Raw genomic sequence first — 25,772 nt, forward strand, 5'->3', positions numbered from 1 at the left:
CCGTTCAACGACGTAACTCGCTGCTTAACTACCATAGTACAATGCATCATTAAAGAAATCAAGTAGCTAGTCACGACTGTTTCCCAAAACCGTACTGTTGCAAATTGGTCGTTCAACCACCACGTTGGAGGTGGTGGAGTAATAACTTCTTTTAATGAATCTGTTTGAGATTGAATTAATACTGGATGTTTTGCTATAAATTACGGACATGGCATCTGAGGACTATTTCTCATTTTTCTCAGTTATTTTGCTTTATTTCCAGATTCAATCATAGGCTCGTTCTTACACACTAGAGCTCGTTCACACATGCGCACTCTTCAAAAAAGGTGCTTTCAATCTCTTGACAAACTAAAAGACGTAAATGACATTTTTATGTATTCTAAATCAAAGATACAGGTTGAATACCATTATGCATTGGAGTCTAAAGTGAAATTGAATGGAAATTCATTATAAGATGCATGTGCTTGTTTAGTAGTTGCCTTTATAGATGTTTAAGAGCTTCAGTTCAAGGATCAATGTAGTGTGTGAACTGTCATTCTGCCAGGTTCTGATCGTTACCTAGACTGATGGCAGAACAGTAACACCAGGGCACAAGAGACAGACAGGTTAAGCTCCTTATTGAGAACTGATCCCTCTCTGTTCACTTGTGCTTGTCTGCCTAGACATCCGCTTAATTGGAGACTATGTTGGTAGAGAATGTCCTGGCAAACTGATCTCATTAGGAACTTTCTTCTTGTCATGTTGAGGTCCCAATTAAAGCAATGATAGATATCAAAAAACCTCACAGAGCACCAGAGATAGTGATAAGAGTACATGAATGGTTGTACACCGATCTAAGCATATGTAGCTTCGAATGATGTTTAAATTCCTTTGACATGTATGCAATTTGGAACATTTTTTTTACCATTTTTTACCCTACACAATAAATAATGAGTTGGTTTACGTTGACATACTTCTATATATTGAATTAATTATATTTTATGGTGAATTTCATTTTTTAAGATTGAAAGCCTATGAGATTAGAGTTGGTGAAGGCATGGTTTCCAAGGTAATTTTAATACCTTCATGAGACAAAAAGAAAATGTTTTGATAAAAATCAATATGTTGGAAATAAATATGCTCCTATTGAAATAACACTATGATATGCTTGAAAATAATCTAATAATATGTTTTTGTAATTCTGCTTAATATTATATCTTTATATAAGAGAACAACTTAGAAAAGTCACTGTAATTTGTCCACAACTCGTTTAGAGTTTATTTTGTGATATTGATTGGTTGACTGTACTGTAAGGTTCACACATTGGCCCAATGACAGAATCCAATGGCATTGGCAAAGGAATAATTTTCAATCTGACTCCAATTTTAAATGATTTTAAAATTTAGCCTGAGATTATTATTTAGTTCTGTTTTAATCTGGATATTTGATTATTCTTGTATTCCATAGTTATCATCATATAATCATGGGGTAAAAAAAAATGAGAATGAGCTTTTAGATTCACTTTTTTTAAGATCTTCTTTCCAGATTAGTGGGTTTATTGTTGTATTGCATGTTGTCTGTTTTTTTGTGAGAAATGTTGTGTTCAGTCTTTCAGTCAGAACAGTTTTCAGGAATTCAAACCAGCCTTATAAATCATTATCCCACTTTATACTGTACACATGGCTGCTTACTAAATAAATCAAATGAATTGGATTTTACATTATTTGAGTTATGTAAGAAGAAAGTAGCTGCAGTGCTCAGGTTGATCTTAAATATTTTTGTTATACAGAATATATTTTACAAAGAAATAGGGGATGAGGAAAGCTTGTCCTTTTCATAGAGGTGACTTAACATAGTTTTTTACTTTTATGTTGACTTTTGATGGTCTAATCTCATTTTACCAGGCCTCTACATATTACTCAAATTTTCTGCACTGCTGAAGCACAGCATATAGAGCCAGGCAGCCATCAGAACCAATTCTTGAACTGCATAGTGCATCTCCTCTGGTGTATAAAGAGTTTTGCCTATATAGATGTCTTGTTTTGACTTCTCCTGCTCTGTGTTTGTACAAAGATAAGGAGATGATGCATACCATGTGTGAATTTAGGGACACTTTTAATTGCACATTAGAAAAAGGATTAAAGTAGCTTTGAACCATCTGGGTCAAACTTTCTGCAGAGGCACACGTGGATTACTGGAGACATTCCCACACTAGATCTCTGTTTTCTTTTTTGTTAAATGCGCTAGTAGACGATTCTACAACATGCATATAAATATGAATGGGAACGAATAACTAGAGGGCTTTTTGCTCCTTCAGTCTCACCCTGCCACTTAGGGGTGAAGGGTTTATCCTTTTTATTATTATTTTTTTATTTTATTTTTAGGAAGGACTGGCTTATTAAGAATTGTCATATAGTTCAGACACATTAAAGTCAATCCTAACTTAAGGTTATTTATTTTTAATCCTTATTAGTATCCATAATGCTTTAATGGGGGGCAATTTTATGCAAACATGAGAGATGTACGCAAATTTCAAATCAGGACTGAAACCTTTATACAACTTTGTGGGCTGCCTAAGAAGGAAGCATTTTTAGGCATTATACTGTAGGCACATTTGACACAAAGGCTGAAAAACCGTTCGGAAATTCCTTTATTTATGTCATTTCCAAGGCAGTGTCACATGCATCCATGTGTAGAAGGCATTCCATAATCAATTGTCATAATAAGTTATAATAAGTAACTTACATAATAAGTTTTTTTTTTTTTTCAATACTGAGTTTTAAAACAGCTCAGACTAATTACAAATGACTATTTTACCCATCATTTGGGTGACCATTATGTGCACTGTTTTTTATTCTTATTATATTCTTATTATAATAGAAGATTATAATAAACTTAGTATTAATATTAGCTTAGTAATATTTTTTATTTGACTGCACTGACACTTTCAAATGAGAACAAAACTTGAACTGACTCAAGCTGAATAACAACACTGTTATCTTTACAGCATAATCTGAATTGGTCTCATATTTGATGACGTTTGCGTCGTCTTTGATTCTGTTATTTTCCTGTTTATTACTGTGGAGATGTTTAAAACAATCTGTTTTGTATAAAAGGTGACTTTACTTGACTTAAGTAACATGTTGACAGCAAACTTTATTGAAATCAATTTTTGATTTCTTCTACAGTATGTGCTTTGCAAAGTATTTGTATGATGCACAAAGTTACAGCCTTCCTAATCCGCCACTTAAGAGGTTCCATTTCAGTTACTATAGGAAGCCTTCAAAGGCAACAACTAGGTTTTGAAACAGATCCCTGTGGAATTAGTTTAACTCTATTCCTCTTCCTCATTCTCATCCTGGAGTTCCTGTGCATGTGGGTTCACAGCTACCGGAGCGATTCAAATACAGTGATGTAAGAGCCCTGACAGGAATGTCGGCAAAAGCTAATTTGCAAAGTCAGGCTCAATGACATAGAAACAATGGAGTTAAGTGGCCCAACCAACCACACAAATGCCATTATTCCTTGCAAAATAATATGAAGTCATGTTTGTGTGATGTAATGGTCATTTTAACCATCATTTTCAGTGAAAGCTAAACCAATTGGGACTTTATTGTATGGATATCTTTACAAACGTTTTCAAGATCCTTAATCTTCATTTTTAAATGTGTGTCCACAGCAACAATTCTTTTCCCATTTAGGGTTGGTGGTGTGCTAAACTTTTTCCCACATGCACACACCTACAGACAATTTGGCAGCTTTAATTCATGAGGCGGAAGCACGTGTGCTACACATTCATTCATATTGGCTATGGCAGTAGGATGACGTCACTGGCGCACTGGCATGTACCATAAAGGGCACCCAAACAATACGTCACCAGCTTCAGGTTGTCTGAAGTAAGACACAGCAGGCATGCCTGGAGTATGACAATGAGATGCAGCGTCTCGTTCCCTTCTCAGTGAACATGGCTCATATGAATCATTACGCTGACACTATGGGAACATTAATACCCACTGAATATATAACCACTACAAAATCATGCCTGCTCATTGCTTTGCTCCACCAAGCGAGTCAGACTGTGGCCAAAAAGCTGCCATGCATTGTGCCAATGATTAAATGCCTAGGGAGCTCACAGCTCTATCCCCCTTACTATTACCTGGTATACTGTACTAAAGGCAGAGACTGGTCTCAGCCTGAGCATAGGTTGGCGGCCCAACCAAGTGGAACTGAATCATTCAATCCCAGATGAACAGAAGATGCCACAGGAGAAAGCAGCGCCCTCTCAAAGTTGATAACGCTTAATGTGGTGCCCTTTTACAGTCATGCAAGTGCACCAGTGACCTCATATGACTGAAGAGGGCAATAATCTGTGAATCCACACATGCTTCATACACTTACGCACACTGAAGGCATTCCCATAGTGTTACATTAGTAACCCTAATGTTTTCAATTGCTCCTAGTCTTGAACAGTCATAATTTACTGATTTTGATGTTGTTCTAAACAAATAGGACTTTCTTTTTGTTCATGGTGTCATGGTTTTGTTCATGATTTTTTTCCATATAATGAAAGTGAACAAAGACCAAGGTCTGTCAAGTGCCAAAAAGCACCATGAAGATAGTCTAATTCATGGACTATATTTTCCTGTCTGTTGAAGACATTTTATAGCTTTGTGTGAGAACAGTTATTATTCACTAAATATAATGGTCAACATTAACATTCATTGTATGGAAAAGAGCAGATTCACCATTCTGCTTTAAATAATTAGTGTTCCAAGGAAGAAAGAACGTCAAATGGGTTCGAAAGGCATGAGAGTAAAACAATTATAAACAATATATATATTTTATGAAACACATTATTTTATCTGCTAACAATTTGGAGATTTTTCTCTGATATATCACTCTTTTGCATTTTGGCACTCAGCCTGATAAGTCAACAGTCGCTCAGGGGACCATCCATGGATGGATTATGCAAGACCAAGTTTTCTGGTCTGATGCAGAGTGCTGTTTGCTCCGATACAATAAGATGTTTCTCAATCATTTATGGATAGATGGGCTGGCTGTTCGTGTTTCTGTCAGTTTCAGCACAGAGAGCACTGAAGCAAACAAAATATCTCATGTTTTGTTGAATATTTATGATGGCTTTTTTCTGCAGCTGAGGTCAGAAATGGAGTGCTGTATGATTTGACTTGACAATGATTTTGACCCAAGGCTTGCATGTGCTTATCCTCTGCTCTCTAATAACACAGGTTCAGTTCAACCAGGGCTAGATTGGTAATCTGGCATACCAGGCACTTTCCTGGTGGGCCGACGCAATTTGGGGCCTATACAAGGTTTATATATATATATATATATATACATATATATATTGCCATGGACTGGTCCATCATGCAGGGACAGCGGTCAATTGGTAGGTAGTGAAAGCGAGACAGACCTCCCCCATATTAGGCTCTGTATTTTTAGGCGCATCTCTAAGGGCCAGATTTATTAAACTGAGTAAATTAGCCTGGGAGTGTAATTCCATAACTGACGACGCACAAATTAAAGAAAACAGATGCAGCCGGATGATTACCATAATGACCAATACAATCTACCAAGAGCAGCGCAAATTAACATAGCTTTTTTTAAGACACCTTTTGTTTGGGAGATAAATTATGGCGTAAATAGCAGTAAACTAGCGCAAACCTTAGTAAATCACCTCCGTGTGGCGGTCAGAACTCTGTGTGATATGGGAACATTACAGGTTCTGTGGTGAATCTATAGCTGAAAACAGCTGTGGCCATCAAAATACATGATGACGTAAATTGGAAAATGCTTAAACACACAGTTTATCAATCCAGCACCACCACCTTTATAGTCATTTACCTTGCAGCTACCAATACTGAAGAAAGATGGTGTTTTGGCAGTATTTAAAATGTGGCTATTACTTACATTAAATATTACGGAATACAAATCACTTTTATAGAGGTTGTTTTCGTATTTTTATTGTACAATATTTTCATTACAAATTCTATAGCTTATAATTATTTATTTATTTTAGAAACCATATACCCACAGTAATGAGGAGCATAATTTTACCTGTGAATACCATGATCTGCAGTTAGGACTGCAGTTGGGTGTTAATTCAATGAGAGCCTGACGAACGACAAATATCAGTGTCTTACATAAATTAGGTGTTAACTCTTTACAAATGTCAATGTTTTTAAAAGGGATAGTTCAACCCAAAATGCCATCATTTATTCACCCTAGTGTCATCCAAACCTGAATGTCTATCTTTCTGTGGAACTTAAAAGAAAATAATTTGAGTCTGTTTTTTGTCCATACAATAGAAGTCAAGGGTATATCCTAACCAAAAAATAAAATAAAATAAAATAAAATAAAATAAAATAAAATAAAATAAAATAAAATACAATAAAATAGTGATTCACGCAGCAACATATGGCACAGACACATTTCTCTGTTGTTAATAGAAAGAAGAGAATATCTCATAGAGAATATGACCCATATTACAGGTCCATTTCAGAGCTCCCCTCAGATGTATGTTCACAGCTGAACTTTTTTTCATCATTTATAAGTCTTCACATCTTAGCATGCCTTGAATGATTTAACTTGTTAAATTATGTATATGCAAAGTTTATAATGAATTAAGACTCTGTTTTCTGTAGATGACGGTTCGTAATATGGCAACGTTATCCAATCCAATGATCCAATCATTTAAGAGCAAATAAGAGAATTCATTTCTTATAAATTCAACAACTGTTTTACATTTTTCCCACAATTTATTATTGTATTTTGTGGCATCTGTCCAGACAACATCACAGCTGCAGAAAATGTTCATAAACATCTTGTTGTTGTTTTTTGGGTCACTAGCTAGTCAACTTCAGTTAGCTTTGCAAGTGTTTGTTCATTTGTGTAATGGATTTGCAAGATTATGCAGATTGTTATAAGGTAGGAAAGTAAGCTGTATCATTTATTTCTTTTTTTTTTCATTACTTAAGCACTTGTAGTGATGCCAGAATATGCCTATTTATTGGCCATTTTAATGACCAAGACTTTAGAACAACCAATGAGACATCAATCACATGACCACCATCCATATATGTTTTAATATCTGCCTTTGTCTCCCTCAGATGGCTACACCACAGATGATATTGAGTTCTACTGGCGGGGTGGTGACCATGCAGTAACGGGGGTTGAAAGGATAGAGCTTCCTCAGTTCTCTATAGTGGACTACAAACTCATCTCGAAAAACGTGGTGTTTTCTACAGGTAATAAAACCAAACTACAGAACACTGTAGGAATAAGCCAAGAACTGAAATAACTATATGATTGATAAAGTAAAGGTAAAGTCTTTACTTTACTTAAAAGACCAGTTTGCAGCTTATTAAAATAGTAAAGTTATAGTGGTGTTCTCAAATGCAAAAAAAAAAAAAAAAATGAAAAGAAAAAAGTCTATGTTACTTACCTGCATCACATATTATGACACTTTGAGGTTGAAAACCCTCTCCCTTTCAAACCCATTTACTACATAGACACATATGCGACTGGCTCTAGTGGGCAGTTTCTGCTTCAGGAAGCAGTTTCAGTCAGAGGCAGTCAGTAAGCAACTCATTCATGAACCCTAGTAAAAAATAAGCAACACATCTGGGTTCATGAACCCTCTCAATTTGGCATGTCTAGTGGTGTCCCAGGCCCCAGCGGTTGTATGAAGGAACTCTGGTCTGAGAATGAAAAACGCATACACTAAAAACAAGACACAGGGTGTTCTTATAAGTTATTTAACAAATCGTTGTGTGACCACTTGATTTATTCATTGATTGCATTTTCATATTCATGAATTTGTCATGCAAGTCAGGAGGTTAGCTGTAGATGCAGTCTTTAAAAATTATGTTTGGTTCAGCAGGCCAAAGAGGATGAAGACTGTGTTCTGATGTTAAACTTCAACAGCTCTACCAAGCCTGCTAGTTTTTAACAAGACGACTATGTTATTAAGTCTAGGGGCCCTATTTTAACGATCTGAAACGCAAGTATCAAACGCGAAACGCAATTAACTTTGTGGGTGGATCTCGACGCAAATCTAAAATGGGTTGGTCTGAAGCAGCTTCATTATTCATAGGTGTGGTTTGGGCGTAATGTGAAATAAACCAATCAGAGCGACATCTCACATTCCCTTTAAGAGCAGGCGCGCTTGTCCCATGGCGGATTGCTATTATAACTGTGGATTTGCCAGGCGTACGCCAGGAACGGTTCACAGCCGAGGAGACCGACGTTCTCGTCAGGGCCGTAAAAGACAGAGAAGTGACATTGTTTGGGGATGGAACGTGGAATATTTTTCCTTCTAATAATGTATGGTTTGCAAAAATTGCAACTGCTGCGTCTGTGTGTAGATGAGAGAAGCAAAGCGTATGCGCGTTGTGCACACGCTACATTATGGCTAAGCATGTGCCCTATATATTAAATGTTATATTATATCATACGGGCCCTGCTCTGACATATGGCATGATTTGTGTGATATCCTTTCCTGACCCCATCTTCTGCAATCCTCCCTTGTCTTTTCCTTTCTCTCCCTCCCTTGTCTTTTCCTTTCTCTCCCTCCCTATACGGTCTTATTAAAGATTATATATATATATATATATATAGAGAGAGAGAGAGAGAGAGAGAGAGAGAGAGAGAGAGAGAGAGAGAGAGAGAGAGAGAGAGAGAGATACTAACTATATGTAATAAATATAAATTATCTCAATCAACTGCATATGTTCAGTATATATGTTCAAACATCACTTTTATGCTACGGGCTTAAACAGCATTATGCACAAACGTGAATATTACATACACAGTATGATACGTAATTAAGATTAACAGAGAACATTTTGAGTGGGACTTTTTCTGGTCCTATGACAAAATATACAAATCCCTTAACTGTTGAAAAAGCATTTTATAATGTAGCTAATGGATTGTGATCTTGTTGCTGGGTTATTTTCATCCAGGTTCATATCCTCGCCTCTCCCTGAGCTTCAAGCTTAAGAGAAACATTGGCTACTTCATTCTGCAGACCTACATGCCTTCCATCCTAATCACCATCCTATCTTGGGTATCTTTCTGGATCAACTATGATGCCTCGGCTGCCAGGGTTGCTTTAGGTAGGTGCACACATATGGTGACATTCATTATATATATATACTTAAATATACTTCTGTTATAGTGCAGCAGTGTTCTCTCCTTATTTTCTGCTCTACCCTCTTCTGCAATTTTGTTTTATCAAGAAAATAATGATATAAATGTTACGTTTATGTCTTGTTCTGATTCTATCATTAGTTGTCATGAACCCCTTTCGCACTGTGTAGTTATAGGAACTTGGTTATAGGAACTAGCCACCAGGGTGGTTCCCAGAGAACTAAACGTTCCCTTAGGAACATTTTCCTGGTTGCATTCGCACCACCAGCTGGAACACTGACGTGACATTTTTCTGCGCTTGTTGTTGTGACTTTTATTTTGATGGCGCTGAGTACGCCAGAGCCCGAGCACACAGCGTTCCGATTCTCCCACTTTTCCACTGCATGGTACGGTACGGCTCGGTTCGGTTCGGCACGCTTTGGCGCTTTTCCACTGCATGGTACGGTACGGTACAGCTCGCTTCGGCTCGCTTTAAATGGTACCACCTCTGTAGAGGTTCCAAGCGTACCGTACCGTTACTAAAATGTGACGTGAAAACACTGCAGATCACTGATTGGTCAGACAGAATCATCACTACCAGCGTCATTGTATTTACGACACGAGACACTAAACCCGCTAGATTATAAAAGTATTTTTAAAAAAGAGTATAAACTTCAAAAAAAGAAATAGCTGAATCGTGGTCAGTGGACGAGGTGCAGACGTTCCTCTCGTTGGGGCAACACGGAATGAAAAATTTGCATTTAATATGATGATGTCATGGCAGTAGAGACGGCAACTATAACGATCAGTCCCACCCACTTTGAAGCAGTACTAACTGCAGTGGAAAAGCAACCGAGCTAAAGCGAGCCGAACCGTGCCGTATCGAGTCGAGTCGTACCACGCAGTGGAAAAGCGAAGCGAGCCGAACCGTTCCGTTCCGCGCCGAGTCGAACCGTACCGAGCCGAACCGAGCCGTACCATGCAGTGGAAAAGCGCCAATAGATAGGCTTTTTTTAAATGGCGAGTGCTGGTGTTTGCGTGCGTTCGCTTCACTTACATCACTGGCAGTTCCTTTAGTGCTGGTTTTGACCCTGCTCTGAAGTAGGAGCTAATTAAGGTCCCCCAAAAGGCGTTCCTAGAACTAACGTCGTTCCCATTTCCTACGGTGCGAACATGACAAAAAGTGGGTACTTCTGCAAATAGTTGTAGGAACTATGAAAAGGTTCCTCCGGTGCGAAAGCCCCTATGGTTCCTGATTACTGTCTCCCCTGTTCCCTGTTCTATTAATGATCTTCCCTTGTGTATGTAATATCACTGGAACATGATTCACCCCAAGTACCCTCTAAGATCCTTTTTAAAAGTCTTTAATCAAGCATCGTGACAGACATTTTTACTCATTGGATTTTCTTTATCACCACACGTCCTCTCTCTCTCTCTCTCTCTCTCTCTCTCTCTCTCTCTCTCTCTCTCTCTCTCTCTCTCTCTCTCTCTCACTCTCTCTCTCTCATAAGCCTCCACATTTTTCCTGTCATCACTGATTATGTAAGGCTGAGATTGGCTTCTCAGTGTGAATAAAAGAGCACTCTTTGTGATTGCTGTCTGGCCTGGCCTCGTTCATCCAGACAAGTTTAAACCACTGCTGCCATGTATAGGTCCTGAGGAAGATGAACAAGATTCAAAGGGTCCAAAACAAAAGTAGTTTATTAAATAAAACAAACTCAGGTGGTCCACAGATACAAAGCAGGCAAAGAAACAGTGTGTAGACACGAATGTGGAAAACTCAAAGGAAAAACTTCTCTGTTTTAAGCATATCGTTGTCGTGTAAACTTACCCTAAAAGTCCATGAAAATTAAACACACTTGGATCATGACAACTTTAGTATTTAACAGAAGTCTGAGTGATTGTGTATATATATACATTAGGATGAGCAGATATAAGTGTTTAAAGCTCATACTGATTAGAATCATCAAATATTTGGATACAAATGTGCATCTGCATGGATGGATAGTCTGTGTCAGTTACCACAGTACTTTGTATCAAGTGCATAATCATCTGATTTAGCCAAACCACGAGGCAGGAGTAGGAGGATGGAATCTGCTGTGCTATTGATCAAGTTGAATCATGGCTATATTGGTACCATATGCATATTACACTTTCAGTACTTAGCAGTCAAAAAGAGATAAGAAACAGGCCGAAATGTTCGTTGACAAAAAGGTTTCAATGACATGACTTTAGCATCTGTCGTAGTGCAAATAATAATAATAATAACAATAAAACAAGGATTTTAGAAAAATACTTATTTTGTACCTCATAAGCTCTGTAATACCTGTCAAAGGATCAGCGGTGAATTTCATGAAAATAGTCAGAATGACACTGAATGGATATTTCACTGCTTAAAATGACAGAACTATTTCTTAATCTCTGTTGAGAAGCAGGAAGGCTTTGTGTTTCACCAATTAAGGTGCCTAGCTCCCACTCTGCCGACTGAGAGCATGAAAAATCACACCATTTTAAGATTCTGAATCATCAACTGAAAGAAAAGAATTCTGATAAAGTCCCCTCACACATTGCAAATGTTTTTCGAACTTTCTAAATGAGGACATACTTAGGGGGATCTCATTTGGTTTTCATAGAATGCAATTGCCACACGCTGGCTAGATGTGATAATCCACGACGATGCTTGATGCAGAAGAAAAATGAAAACACATTTAATAAACACCAGGAACGATACAGAGAAAAAACAGCATGAAACTTCAACTTCAACACAAGACAATGATAAGACGATGACTGAGGGTTTAAATACATGAAGGTAACAAGAGACTAAGTGAAGGACAGGTGAAGGTGAACAGTTGATATGGAAACAATAAAAGGTCCCCCATGAGGAGTAGATTCCAGACGCTCCTAAAACTGACACAAAAAGTCAAGGAGGGTGGTGGAGCGAAGGTGGAACAGGTGGAGGAATGAAGGGCCAGGCCTGTGTCGCGGAAGTGGGCCTAGAGAACAAGGGGAGTCGGCAGTTCAGGAATCTAGGGCAGAGCTGACAATTCAGGGAGCCAGGGTGGAGCCAGCGGAGCAGGAGACCTCCAGGGTGAAGCAAGCAGAGCAGGAGACCTCCAAGGTGGAGCAGGCAGAGCAAGAGAACGCCAAAGTGGAGCAGGCAGAGCAGGAGACCTCCAAGGTGGAGCAGGCAGAGCAAGAGACCTCCAGGGTGGAGCAGGCAGAGCAGAAAACCTCTAGGGTGGAGGCAGCAGAGCAGGAGACCTCCTAGTAGGAGCAGGCGGAGCAGGGGACCTCCAGGATGGAGCAGGCAGAGCAGATGACCTCCAGGGTGGAGCAGGTGGAGCAGAAAAACCTCCAGGGTGGAGCCAGCAGAGCAGGAGGCCTCCAGGGTGGAGCAGGCGGAGCAGGAGATCTCCAGGGTGGAGCCGGCGGAGCAGGAGACCTCCAAGGAGGAGGAGGCAGAGCAGAAAACCTCCAGGGTGGAGCCAGCAGAGAAGGAGACCTCCAAGATGGAGCAGGCAGAGCAAAAGACCTCCAGGGTGGAGCAGGCAGAGCAAAAGACCTCCAGGGTGGAGTAGGCAGAGCAGGAGACCTACAGGGTGGAGCAGGCGGAGCAGGAGACCTCCAGGGTGGAGCCGGCGGAGCAGGAGACCTCCAAGGTGGAGCAGGCAGAACAGTAGACCACCATTGCCGTGCAGTAGGAGCAAAAGAGCCCCAAGGTGGACTGAAGACCAACACAGCAGAGCAGACGGTACTGAAGATACCCCTTGGCGGAGTAGAGGACCACGGCCTTGCAGACGGGACTGAAGACCCCCACGGAGAAGCAGAAGACCACCACGACAGAGCAGAATACCCCTAAGGCGGTTCTGAAGACCACATCAGAGCCTGGAGCCATGACGGTACTGTCGGTGCTAGATACCACAGCATCACTGAAACAGAGCACATAGAGAATATTTACAGCCTCAATGGCCGTAATAGGGAGCTCAGAGAGTTCAAAATCGGTTTCCGTGACCGTGACAGGAAGCTCATAGAGTTCAGATTTCGCCTCCTTGGCCACGACAGAGATAACAGGGAGCAGAGGTGTGGCGGGCAGTACGAGGCCGAGGGCTGTGAGAGATACGAAACCAGTGCGTTGCGCAGGTGACGCTCATCAGTAATCACGCCACCGGCCTCACGCAGTTCTCTCACGGCTCTCAGCATTGTCCTGCTCGCTACAACAGGTAAAACAGCGTTCACAAACGTTAACCGTAGACATTTTTTTTTTTGGACAAAAGTTTCTGAGGCAGCGTGTAAATGTGATTAACACAACATGAGATAGTATTTATTTTTTAACATGCGAAAATTCCGGACGACAATTTCGGATTCAGTGTGCTAGGCTCTTAACGCTGTTGATTAGCCCGTTATCGTTCCCAGGTGTTTTCTAGTTTTCTCATTAGCCCTTGTGTATTAATACACGTATGTTTTCACTTGTGTTTTGTCAGTTGTTGAAACCCTTGTTTTGGGTTTGTTTCATGTTTCTGTTCCCCTCCGAGTCCCTGGTTTTTGGTCATATTTTTTTTTTTTTTTGTGTGTATTTAAGTTTCCTGTTTCCTGGCTTTTTGTTTTGCTCTTTTATTTCATTAAAACCCTTGCACTTCGAGCCACTAGCTTCTACCTCCCTTCCTTGATCCTGCCTGTCTTCTTTGTTTCCAAGAATTACAGTTCCTCAATAGAATCCACTTTTTGTCATTTGCACCCTTAACAATAATTCCCTTTTGAACTTAGGCATCACCACCGTGCTGACCATGACCACCATCAACACACATTTAAGGGAGACTCTTCCAAAGATTCCGTACGTCAAAGCCATTGACATGTACCTGATGGGCTGTTTCGTGTTCGTCTTCCTGGCTCTGCTGGAGTACGCACTGGTCAACTACATCTTCTTCGGCAGAGGACCGCAGCGGCAGAAGAGAGCGGCAGAGAAAGCCTCCACAGCCAACAATGAAAAAATGAGAATGGATCCCAACAAAGTATGTTTGAAATTTAATACACTTAGCAAAGTTTATAATAGCTGCACAGTAACTTTAACAGTAATTATACATAAAGTTGAAAAAATTGAATTATAAAAATACTTTGGTGACACTTTACAGTAAGGTTCCATTTGAACACTGTCAAGGAGGGCTTTTAGTAAAACTTGGCACTCTATGCAGTAGAAAGGCACTGTTTTTTGCACGTGTTTGCCACATGACTAGAGAAAACCATGGAAGCTTGTTTCGGCCACAGAATGAAACATTTTAAGATAATTGCGACTTTTTTCTCGCAATTGCGAGTTTATATATCACAATTCGGACTTTATAACTCACAATTGCAACTTAATATCATGCAATTCTGACTTTATAACTCACAATTGACCATTCGCAAAACCCCGCCCTCGAACGTTCCTCGTCCAATCCTAGCTCAGCAACTGTAACTAAGGAGAAGGACCTCCGTCAAACATTGCAAATTCAGCACATGGTGAAACGATGCGCCAATGGCACCTGCAAGTCTGACACTAGGTACCCCAAAAGTTTAGAGCGAGGGGTCGTTTTTTCGCCTTTCCAAAACCCAAGACCCAAGCGGAAAGATGCCGACAATGGATTAAGCAGTGTGGGAGACCTCACTCACAGCTAAATGCCTTGAAGATTAATAAGCATACATATGTCAGCGTATATAATATATAAGCGTCAGTCACGCCCGTTTCACATATACTCCGGAGTCTGTTTACAGTGCGTTTACAGTGCGTTTTTTTTTTTTCGCACCTAAAGCTTTACCTGTTTCGCAACAGGTAAAGCTTTCACACTGCACACGGGTGCTGCAATCGTTTCAGCACCGAGTCTATTTTTGCTGTGCTGCATGCGCTGAATTAAAGTGACAGAGCATGGTTCTTGGTCAAAACGAACACAGATTGACATGAAAATATAATCATCTCACCATAAATGCATTTGATAAAATGTAGTAAACTCACCATAGCCTAAATGTATTTTTGGACTTGCAGACTTGGAGTAGTTCCGTTTGCACACAAGCACACGCACACACACACACGACTTGTTTAAATACATTTATATTGTTAAAGGGGTGGTTTACTGCCTTTTTTCTTTGCTTGATTGTGTTTATGGGCTGCAATATAACATGTCTTCGTGTTTCGTTTGTTAAAAAACGCCTTATTTTTCATAAATTTCACCTTTATTGTAAGCCGCTTCCTCCTCTGTCATTTGAACGACCAGTTGACTTCCTGATTCTACGAAACCACTCCCTCAGAAACAGGCAATGAGCTCAGATTGGTTAGTTCGGCCGGTGTGTTGTAATTGGCTAAACTGCGTCCGGAATCTTCACGCCCATTACCTTTACGGGCGACAGTTGCACGTGCTCCGGACCAGGTCAAATGTAATGGTGTCAATATTGCCTCATCAGTTTGAGCCCAGAGAGCGGTGATGAAGAGAGTCAAGCAGAACCTCCGCAAACACGGCTCTTACTAAACGTTTCTGAATGGTAATTTTTTTTAAATTATTATTATTTTCTCAAAGAATTTCCACACGCTGTTACTTGAAAATGCTACTGCTGTTTGTTAGCTTTTGAGATACGCTTTCCCCCTGATTAAACATTTAATATAACTGAATACATGACTGAGTAATACCGTTTTTTAAAGATATTGTTTTATTGATAGAATGAACAACCGTTTAACTATTCACAAAACTTACCGGTAGTTTACTCAGTTTGTCGTTTTCTTTAGGTGTACATGTGATAACAGCAGCTGAAGTTCGCTGTTGCGATGATTTTTTGAAGTTTGTACACGTTTCTTATACACACAAAATAACATCGAACTAACTAGCTACTATAACCAAACAGCTTTGGCATTGGTTTGCGTTCTTGATCAAATAAAAAAATTCCGTCATAAAGTATACATGGAAAATACGTTTACAAAATTTGTACATATACAAATCCGGGTCCAAAATATTTGTACGCATCTGTCATATACTAAAGCCAGCACTGGCATTTTTTTACATCCTTGATAAAACTAAAACATTACGTCTTAAATTATACAGGCAAATACATTTAAAATTATTAAATCTTACTTGCAGGTTGTGGCCTCTGGTTTTAAAGCTGTAACTGCTTCATGTTGGAGTAATAGTTTCTTGTTGAATCCGACATTGAACTCGTGTAGATTCTGGAAGCTGTCTTCCGTAAAATGCGCAGCACAGAGAGCTAAACTACGATTGTAATTGTCAGGAACATAATCAAACTTAAATTTTAACCATTGTTGACGAACTACAGCGTCTGTAGGAAGCCTGAACACAGAAGACCTGACAGCTACAGCTCTCCACTATAACTCCTCCTCTTCGACAGGAGAACATGTTCCGGAGGGAGGGTTGATGTAAATGTATGGGTTAGTTACGTATAAAACCCGGGAAGTATCTCGTTGTAGTCCCATTCGAGTTGTTTTTGTAGGCATTAAACTTCCTGATTTTTAAAAGACAATATCTCTTCTTACGTTGAACTTTCAGCGCAGCAACTTTGCAGATACTGTTCATGCACCAACAGCAACATTACACAGTATTTAAAATGAAAAAAGTGAAATAGCAATCAACCACCCCTTTTATAAATAACAATAAATTGTTGTTGTACCAGCAATATCTTCAAGTTTTGTTTTTCACTGTATTAATCTCAAATGTCATGATTTGCCAATGCAAGAGAGTAACAGTTAGCCTACTGGCACCTTTTTTCCCCCACTTCAAGCACTGGCCTCGATTGTTGTAATATTCCCGTCTTTGCTTATTTTAACATTTTGAACATTTCCCTCCACTGCATATTGCAACCCTTTCTGTCATTCCCTGGAGGATATGTCTGCTGCATTACTCCAAAACCAATCACTTATACCGGTATGGAGCTCAACCCAGCCATGTGTCTGTTTCTCAATTGTTTGACGGGCGTAGTAACAATAACTAGGGGGCGTGGCTTTTGCGAACGGTCAATTGTGTGTTATAATGTCAGAATTGCAAGATATAAACATTCTGAGAAAAAAAAGTCAGAATTGTGAGAGAAAACTTTGCTATTACCTTTTTTATTTTTTTATTATGTGGCGGAAAAAAAGCTTCCATAGAAAACAGATACAAAGGTGACTTTAGCACCCATAATGCACTGGGCTTGACCTGACTGCCCATGAGCTGGGATACAAAATGTGAAAGTATGATCTGTAGTTTTTTATTAAAGCCTTGGAGCTCTCAAAAGTATGGTTTATGTCATCCAGCGGGCATTTGCTGACAAATATACAGGTAACGTGGAGAAAGTGTACACAATGTTCATTTACATATACTACTGACATAGTAACATAGCAAAGTGGGTTGAAAATCAGTAGTTACCCTTTAACTATGTTAGTTAACATGAATTAATAATAAGTACTTCTTAAGCATTTTTTAATCTTAGTTAATGTTAAGTTCAACATCTACCAAAACAAAATCAAAAGTTGTAACTGTTAATGTTTTAATGGTCCTGAGCTAACATGAACTAACAATGGCCTGTTGTCTTTTTAGTATATGATGTTAAAAAAGATTCATAAATATCTACTGTGGAAAAAAAATTATTGCCCATTGTTAGTTAATGCATTAACTACTGGGCCGTTATTGTAAAGTGTTACCAAAATAGTATATTATTATACTGAATAGTTCTGCTCAGAACGTTTTTGTAAAATTTTCATAAACAGTGTTTAAAACAGAACATTGAAAACGGTCACTGACACTCATGTTGCTGGGAATCTGTTGGCAACTCTGAATTTAAATAGGCCTAAATGACTCCAGGTGGCTTTGTCACTGCAAATCGATGTCAGTGTCAATGCCTGTTACTTGTGAATGCTTGTTTTGAATGTTCTGTCTAGTCTGTATTCATATTTTCACTGTAATTTCAATGTCTGACGTGATTGTAACCAACATGAGACTGCACTATACAATCTGCACATACAGAGTAGTTTGTTTGACAATGAAAGCAGTGGTTCAATGAAAGCTGTTTGGCTGTTGCAGACGTCAATGTGGTTTTATGTTGAGGTAGAATTTGAGTCAAACCTTTTTTTAACATAATGCACAGAATGCAACCACCACCACATTAGTATATGAAATTTAATATGTTGACTACAGATATTCGCAGAACTTTTGCAAACAACCAAATGCAATAATCCGTCATCACAGTGAGAATAACTCATTAACTTTTGTTTTACCCTATGACATCAAACTCGGGAGACATCAGGTCAAAATAATAAAAAGATAAATATGCAGTTGCTACAATAAGCTTGTTAACCCTTTGAGAATACAGTTAGTAGATTTCTGCATTGATTGCTTATAATATGTGGTCTGATCTTCATGTATAAACACAATCTGACTTAACACAAAAAGTTGTACGTTTAAAAAAACAAAAACAAAAAAAAACTTGAAAACACTGATGTATGATTGACAGAGCAGGCTGGTAAGTGAACCTCTGTGTTACGACTTCTCCAAAAACCAATTGGAGTCAATAACTATTCCATCCGCCTATTTCTATGCACATTTTAGGATTTTGCATAAAAAATTTAAAAATAAACACTGGATGGAAATGCCAAAATGAGCATAAAAAAAAAAGTAAATAAAAAAGTTATGCATTCAATTGAGTCAGATAAGCATTTTATCCGATAAGAAAACATTCACCACGATGGAAACACATTTACCGAATAAATTCCTCGATGAGCATCAAAAAAGACGTGACTTTGCGATGGGACAGCATAGCTGGCTTTACCAGCGGACTGATCTCTTTGCACAACATCTGAAATACTGTTTTGTCGTCAAAGTGGTTCTGTATAATAACCTGCCAGAACTGTTTTATGAGTTATCAATGCTGAAATCCAGATATTTGCAAGGATTCACAAATGTATTCTTGCATCTATAAGATAAATGCATCTAAGACGGATGAGAAAAAGCAACATAATAATCTAGATTGGATTAGCAGTATTTCAGGAAAAAGCTGATTGTTTAGGATAATGCTGGCTAGTAATGTACTATGGTTAGAAGATAAAATAATAGTTGTGATACTGTAGTCATTAAGTTGTTTATATATTTTATATAATTACAACATAGAGACATATATCAGTAGATCTCAGCTGGTTTTTGCTTCTAGACCCAGATATTTATATTTATATTGGGGATTTTATTATTGGCATTTAGCATTGTTTTCCCCATGCTCTCTGAGACCCTATTAATAGCTACAGATCTGTGACCTATTTTTGGGTACTGACCCTATATTTGAAAACCACTGAGCAATAACAGCACTCAGGGAACTGGTCAAGACTATTGTTTGTTAAAATTTGAAGATGTTTCGCTGGTGCTTAGATGTAGTAGAAGTTATTGAATGATGGTTTGCATTGCCTCACACTTCTAATTTTTTTTAAAAGTGACTGCTTTGATGGTGATGATTTTGTATGCTTTCAGTGGTTGATGGGAAATGTAGTTCAGAGAGACGATGCTCTGTATGCCAGAATGAAACAGAGGGATATTGACGCGCATGACTCCATGTGGGAACCAATCTTTGTGGACGATGCAGCATTAGGACTAGGCGATTCAAAAAATAAGGTACTGAAAACGTTCATCAAGAGAGTTATGGCGTATAGCGCGGCAAATTTATTTGAGACCCCGTCTATTTTTACAACATGTTCTCTCTTCCAACTTGTCACATATGGACGCTTGGTCAGGAACCCTTTCTAACGTGCAGGGTACCTCTTTATCATCATTTTTCAATGTGCAGGGCACTCTATTGCTTTCTGTTGTTTGCCTTATAGATCAGATCAAGCCACATTTAATTATTTGAATGCATTTGTAAAAGTAGAGATGATTTCATAAATATTTATACTTTCCTAGATATTTTTGGAGCAAATGAAAATGAACGTGTGCAGCCATATCTATCAAATGATACACCCGAACATTAGCATGTCGCAATTAGTTGCAAGGCACAGAAAAGCCAACAGCATTTCTCAATCAAAGCTGATGTAATGCCTCTTCTGGCAGTTGACACCGATTTCCGACTCCCACCGTAGGAGTCAATGGAATAGACTCCCGGAATCGACTCCATTTTCTCCATTTACTTTGTCAAAATACGTTCAGCAATGAGAACACAAGATTGCCGTCATTGTTATACGGAGCACCTAAAGGGACATGGTGAAGGAAAAAAATATGAGATGGAGGAAAAAATATTTGTCAAGGCTTTTGCGTTCTTTCGCTAATGTTTTGCGTTCCTCCGAGAAGCTTTGCATTTTCTTGCCAAAATGTTTTGTGTTCCACTGAGAAACTTTGTGTTCGCTTGCAAAAAAGCTGAAAAGATTTTGCGAGGGAACACAAAGTTTCTCGGAGGTACGCAAACCGTTTTGCCATCGAAAGCTAACTTTCTCAGGGGAACACAAAACCTTTAAGCAAGAAAACGCAAAGTTTCTTGGGGGAACGCAAAACATTTGCGAGAGAACGCAAATTCATTAACTTTTTTTCTCCCATCTCATATTTTTTTTTTTCCACTTTATGGGCTCAGTATTATTACACACTAAATGTTGGCTATTTTTATTTAAATTTTTTCTGACATGAAGCCTAAAACTCCTTTTATTAAGCCACACATTGTTAAGCGTGATTGGCCAAATTAGTCTAGTTTAGTCCAAAAAGCTGCTTGGACAGGAAAGTTCACTGAAAACAATGTCTTGCCTAAATACAGTGCTATGCATAAGTTTAGACACCCATACTAAAGTTGAGGAATAAAAAATAATCTTTTGGAAACTGAACTTAATGCCTTAATTAAAAAAATTAGGAAAAATCCAACCTTTAAGGACACCAATTTTCTTTGTGAATGAATAATGTATCGTAAATAAATAAATGTTCTTCCTTAAAATACAGGGTGCATAAGTTTGGACACCCCTATGTTAAATTCCCATAGAGGCAGGCAGATTTTTATTTTTAAGTATTTTTTTTTTTTTTTTTTTTTTTTTTTAGGATACTAAGCATCCTGATAAAGTTCCCTTGGCCTTTGGAATTAAAATAGCCCCACATCATCACATAGCCTTCAACATACCTAGAGATTGGCATGGGGTACTTTCCATAAGATTATCTCTCAATGCAAATCAAACTAGCTATTAGGCTAACTGAAATAAAACCATGCCAATCTCTAGGTATGGTGAAGGCTATGTGATGATGTGGGGTTATTTTAATTCCAAAGGCCAAGGGAACTTTATCAGGATGCATAGTATCCTAAATTTTTTTTACAAAAAATACTTAAAAATAAAAATCTGCCTGCCTCTATGGGAATTTAACATAGGGGTGTCCAAACTTATGCACCCTGTATTTTAAGGAAGAACATTTATTTATTTACGATACATTATTCATTCACAAAGAAAATTGGTGTCCTTAAAGGTTGGATTTTTCCTAATTAAGGCATTAAGTTCAGTTTCCAAAAGATGATTTTTTATTCCTCTTTTTAGTCAACTTTAGCATGGGTGTCTAAACTTATGCATAGCACTGTACATATAATACACATAATACACATATTAATGTGTGTATTTTTTAAACAGTTTTTTTTTTTTTTTTTTTTTTTTACTTTATTTTACACTTTATTTTAATGTGTCCTTGTAACAGGTTACATTACATGTATTTACTATAGTAATAACTTTAAATAAAACATAATTGCATGCAACTAGCCCTAAACCAAACCCTAACCCTACCATAACTCTATAGTAAGTACATGTAGTTAATTCATATTACTAAGTATTTAAATATTTAAATGTATAATTACACTCTAACAGGGACACATAAAAAAAAAGTGTAAACGTTTACTGATTATGAACACAAATTAGAATAACCATGTCAAACCAAATTAAAGGGATGGTTCGGAGTAATTTCAGCCTAGGGTCGTTTGCACCATGACTTCGAGCCAAACACCCCCCCAGAAGCCTTTTTTCCCGTGGTCGAACATTATTAAAGTTAGAGCTTATTTAGAGGGGGTGGGGGTGTTTGGCTCGAGGTCATGGTGCAAAGGACCCTAGGTTGAAATTACTCCGAACCATCCCTTTAATATCGATTGTATAAAAAAAAAACGTTGGTGAAACCACAAAGCTGGCATTGAGGTATGTATAATTACAATGTAATTGGCTGTTATCTTTTGTAAAGCAAGCTACATGTAGGATAAAAGTGTGTGACTGTGATGTTGTTTCTGCGACAGCTCCAGCTCTCTGATGCACGATTGAGCGATTTCAGACACAGCAACGGAGTCGACAACGAGAGTCGATTCCTGTGCTGGAGTCAACTCCGACATGAGGGTTATTACGAGTCGAGGAATCGACTCTTTTGGAGTCGACTCCCCATCACTAGGAAATGAGCTTTACGGCGGATGAAAATTGTGATAACTTTTTGGTCTGCTCCTCATGTAAATCAATCGTTTGGCCTCAGAACCCTCCAATATATGTACATCTTGAATAAATTGTGACTGTAGTTGTATCTGCCTGTTATATCCTGTGTTTTCTATTATATAATATACAAATGGGTTGATTTAGCGGTATGGGTTCAGTTATGTGTGCAAAAATGTTTAAATAGTGTAATGTAAATAAAATTATTCTAGCTGTTTAAACTGAAAATCATACCACAATATACACTGTCGCTGTTTGGATTTAAATAGGCAAATGCTTAAGAGTCTATGTTTGGATCATTATTGCAGTGATTATTATGTTTCTAGTGCATTATATGTTTGGCAACAGTTCTTCTAAGCCTGATTAATGGAGTGTGTAGATTTCATTTCTTAAACAACCATGTACAGTAGGAAGACACATCGTGGCCATATTCCAGGATGACAATGTCAAGATTCATCAGGATCGAATGGGGAAAGAATGCACTGAAAAAAATGATTCGTTCAAATTAATCAATTTTTTTATCGTAAGTGGTTGCATTCAATTGATTTTATCTACATTAGACCTTAAATTCACTGAAAGTCTTTGGGATGTGCTAGAGGAGATTTTACAGGGTGCTGGACTCTTGCGTTGTCAATACAAGATCTTGACCAAAAATGTATGCTCCTCTTGATAGAAAAAAACATCACAACATTTGTTTCTATCAAGAGGAGCATCACATTTTGTATTGTCAATACAAGAGTCAAGCACTTTGTAAAGTTTTCACAATTCGAGCCTGATGAATCTTGACATTGTCATCCTGGAAAACGGTACATGGTTGTTTAAGAAATGAAAAGCAATTACACACTCCATCAACTAGGGTTAGAAGAACTGTTGCCAAGCATATAACATTCTAGAAACATAATAATCACTGCAATAATGATCCAATCATAGACTCTTAAGCATTTGAATCCAAACATAATGGCGAAATTATACTCATTCTATATTTTTTATCATGATGACAAAATTCCCATGACCATTGCGTTTGTGTATTTATACCTTATATTTCTCATTAAAAGCAATGGAGTACCTTGCATGTCGAAAAGTGGTGCTAAAGGGGTAGCCTGTATGTTAATGTGACGAGTTGGGATTAAGAATGTGGTGTTCTTGTTTTTTTTTACGATTTCTTGTTTCCTCTTAAAAACATTGCTGACTCAAATTGAAAATTCTGTCATCATTTAAACACTCGTATGTTGTCCAGACTCTGATATGACTTTCTTCAGAAGGGAAGATTTTCCGTGGTCTTATTGTGCAGCTTCAGATGATTTTGCAAAAGTCACAAAGTACACAAGTCATGCTTTTTTTGGTAAATTTATTGTCATATTGGATCTCTTTCAATATATAGAAAAAGAATGGACAGAATATTTTTCAAAATCTCTTCTTGTGTTTCGAGGAAGAAAGAAAGTCAGGTTTTGAATGACATGTGGGTGAGTAAATCATAACAGAATGTGTTTGTTTTTTCTCCATTACCATCATCACCTCTCTTTTCCCTCCAAACCACTCACCAAAACAGATTTTTACTATTTTAGATACTATTTAATAAAATACCATTGAAAATACAATTCAGAAAGGAACAGGTAATCTGTTTTGAATACAAGGGTGAACAATTAAACTTTTTTTATATATATATATATTTTGTATTTATTAGATATTTCTACATATCGGTCCCTATTACATGTCATGGAAAGGTCAGAATTTTGTAGAAATATGTAGCATAAATACTATCATGTGTACCATCATGCCTTACCTTACTTTGCTTTACATCTCTATGTGCACCAAACTCTTTTCCATTATACTGTGTTACTGGCACTTTGTTGGTTTGTCTCAGTCTATGTTAAATACTGTGTTAAAATGCCACAAAGCATAAAGAATCATTCATGAAAAGCAGTAGGTAAGTTAGCACTCTTATTCTTTATGTTTTATGTAAATGTGATTAATTGTATTGGAAATGTATTTAAAAAAACAACAAAAAAAAAAACGTTTAAGATATTTAAGAAAACCATCATAAATCAATCTGTATTTTTTTTTTCCAATTGATATTGTTTATAATGCATAACAAAGTAATGGAAAAAAAGAAAGAAAATGTAAATAACACTGTTACCATTACTAACCTGTCCATCTGTATTCTTGTCTTAGATGGACCCCCATGAAAACATCCTTCTCACTCCTCTGGAGATCAAGAATGAAATGGGCACATCCGAGTTAAGCCTGGGTTTGGGCGACCCCCGTTCAACCATGCTGGCCTTTGACAGCACCACACTGCAGTATCGGAAAGCCGGCCTGGCCAGGCACAACTTCGGGCACAATGCGCTGGAACGCCACGTTGCTCAGAAGAAGAGCCGACTACGACGGCGCACTTCACAGCTTAAAATCAACATCCCTGACTTAACTGATGTAAATTCAATCGACAAATGGTCGAGAATGATCTTCCCCACCGTATTTTCTTTCTTCAATGTCATCTATTGGCTTTATTATGTCAACTAACTGGATTGCGGGGCCGTCCAAGAAGCGCCACAAATTTTTATGTCAGTATATTCTTCCGTTATCCTGCGTCTGATTTTGCAATACAAGCAGGACTTATGTTGACAGATTAAAATCAGGACTAACTCTCTTTAACCTTGGGTTCACCTTAATTGCTGGCTGACACCGATACTCTAAGAGGTTAAGAACAAATGGTGCCTATTCCAAAAGTCAGTAGTTTTTAGTGCGTTTGAGAGTTTTGTTCAATATTAGGTATATTTGTTTTGTTGCAAAATTATCAAACCAGTTATTGCTGCAAATTAGTATCTTTTTAGCAACAGAAAAATCTTAAAGATTAGACATCCACAGCACTTCACTGTCAGTTCTTTCCTCAGTTGTTAAGAAAGCAGCACTCAATAATTTAATATTTTTATTCCTTTATTTATAGTTTTCTTTTTTTATGGTCTATTGAGTAAAGAGACTATAGGAATAGTTTTATCATATGGTTGTATTTTCTACTTTACACACAGATGATAGTTTATTTATTCAAGAGAATTTATTATAAACTTTTCCTTAACCTCATTTATTTTGGTAAAACGTGACACTCAAATCCTTTACTCTAAAGTTTATTGACACTTTGGTAAGCTTTACATTTCCAATATGCTTATATTATGTTTAATTTTGATGTTCAGCATGCTATGGAAGTTGAAGGTATTACTTCTAACTACCCCAAACAACTCGA

At 37.9% G+C, this 25,772-nt stretch overlaps 1 protein-coding gene across 2 annotated transcripts in view; it reads left to right on the forward strand.

Moving 5' to 3' along the window:
- Positions 1-25,054, forward strand: part of gabrb2b (gamma-aminobutyric acid type A receptor subunit beta2b) — a gene marked incomplete at its 3' end in the record, with an annotated part of 134,104 nt that extends 109,050 nt beyond the window's left edge. Inside the window, exons 6-10 of one of the 2 annotated variants that reach the window (XM_081390060.1) lie at positions 7,107-7,244; positions 8,961-9,113; positions 13,891-14,135; positions 19,590-19,730; positions 22,351-22,623. In XM_081390060.1, the coding sequence (XP_081246186.1) occupies positions 7,107-7,244; positions 8,961-9,113; positions 13,891-14,135; positions 19,590-19,730; positions 22,351-22,506 (833 nt within the window). Of the gene's footprint in view, positions 1-7,106; positions 7,245-8,960; positions 9,114-13,890; positions 14,136-19,589; positions 19,731-22,350; positions 22,624-24,706 lie in introns of those variants that run through there. The other variant, XM_081390061.1, reaches the window with a different exon arrangement.
- Positions 25,055-25,772: the final 718 nt, after the last annotated feature.

This window comes from Scardinius erythrophthalmus (assembly GCF_964197995.2).
Source record: "Scardinius erythrophthalmus genome assembly, chromosome: 17".
NCBI classification, from domain to species: domain Eukaryota; kingdom Metazoa; phylum Chordata; class Actinopteri; order Cypriniformes; family Leuciscidae; genus Scardinius; species Scardinius erythrophthalmus.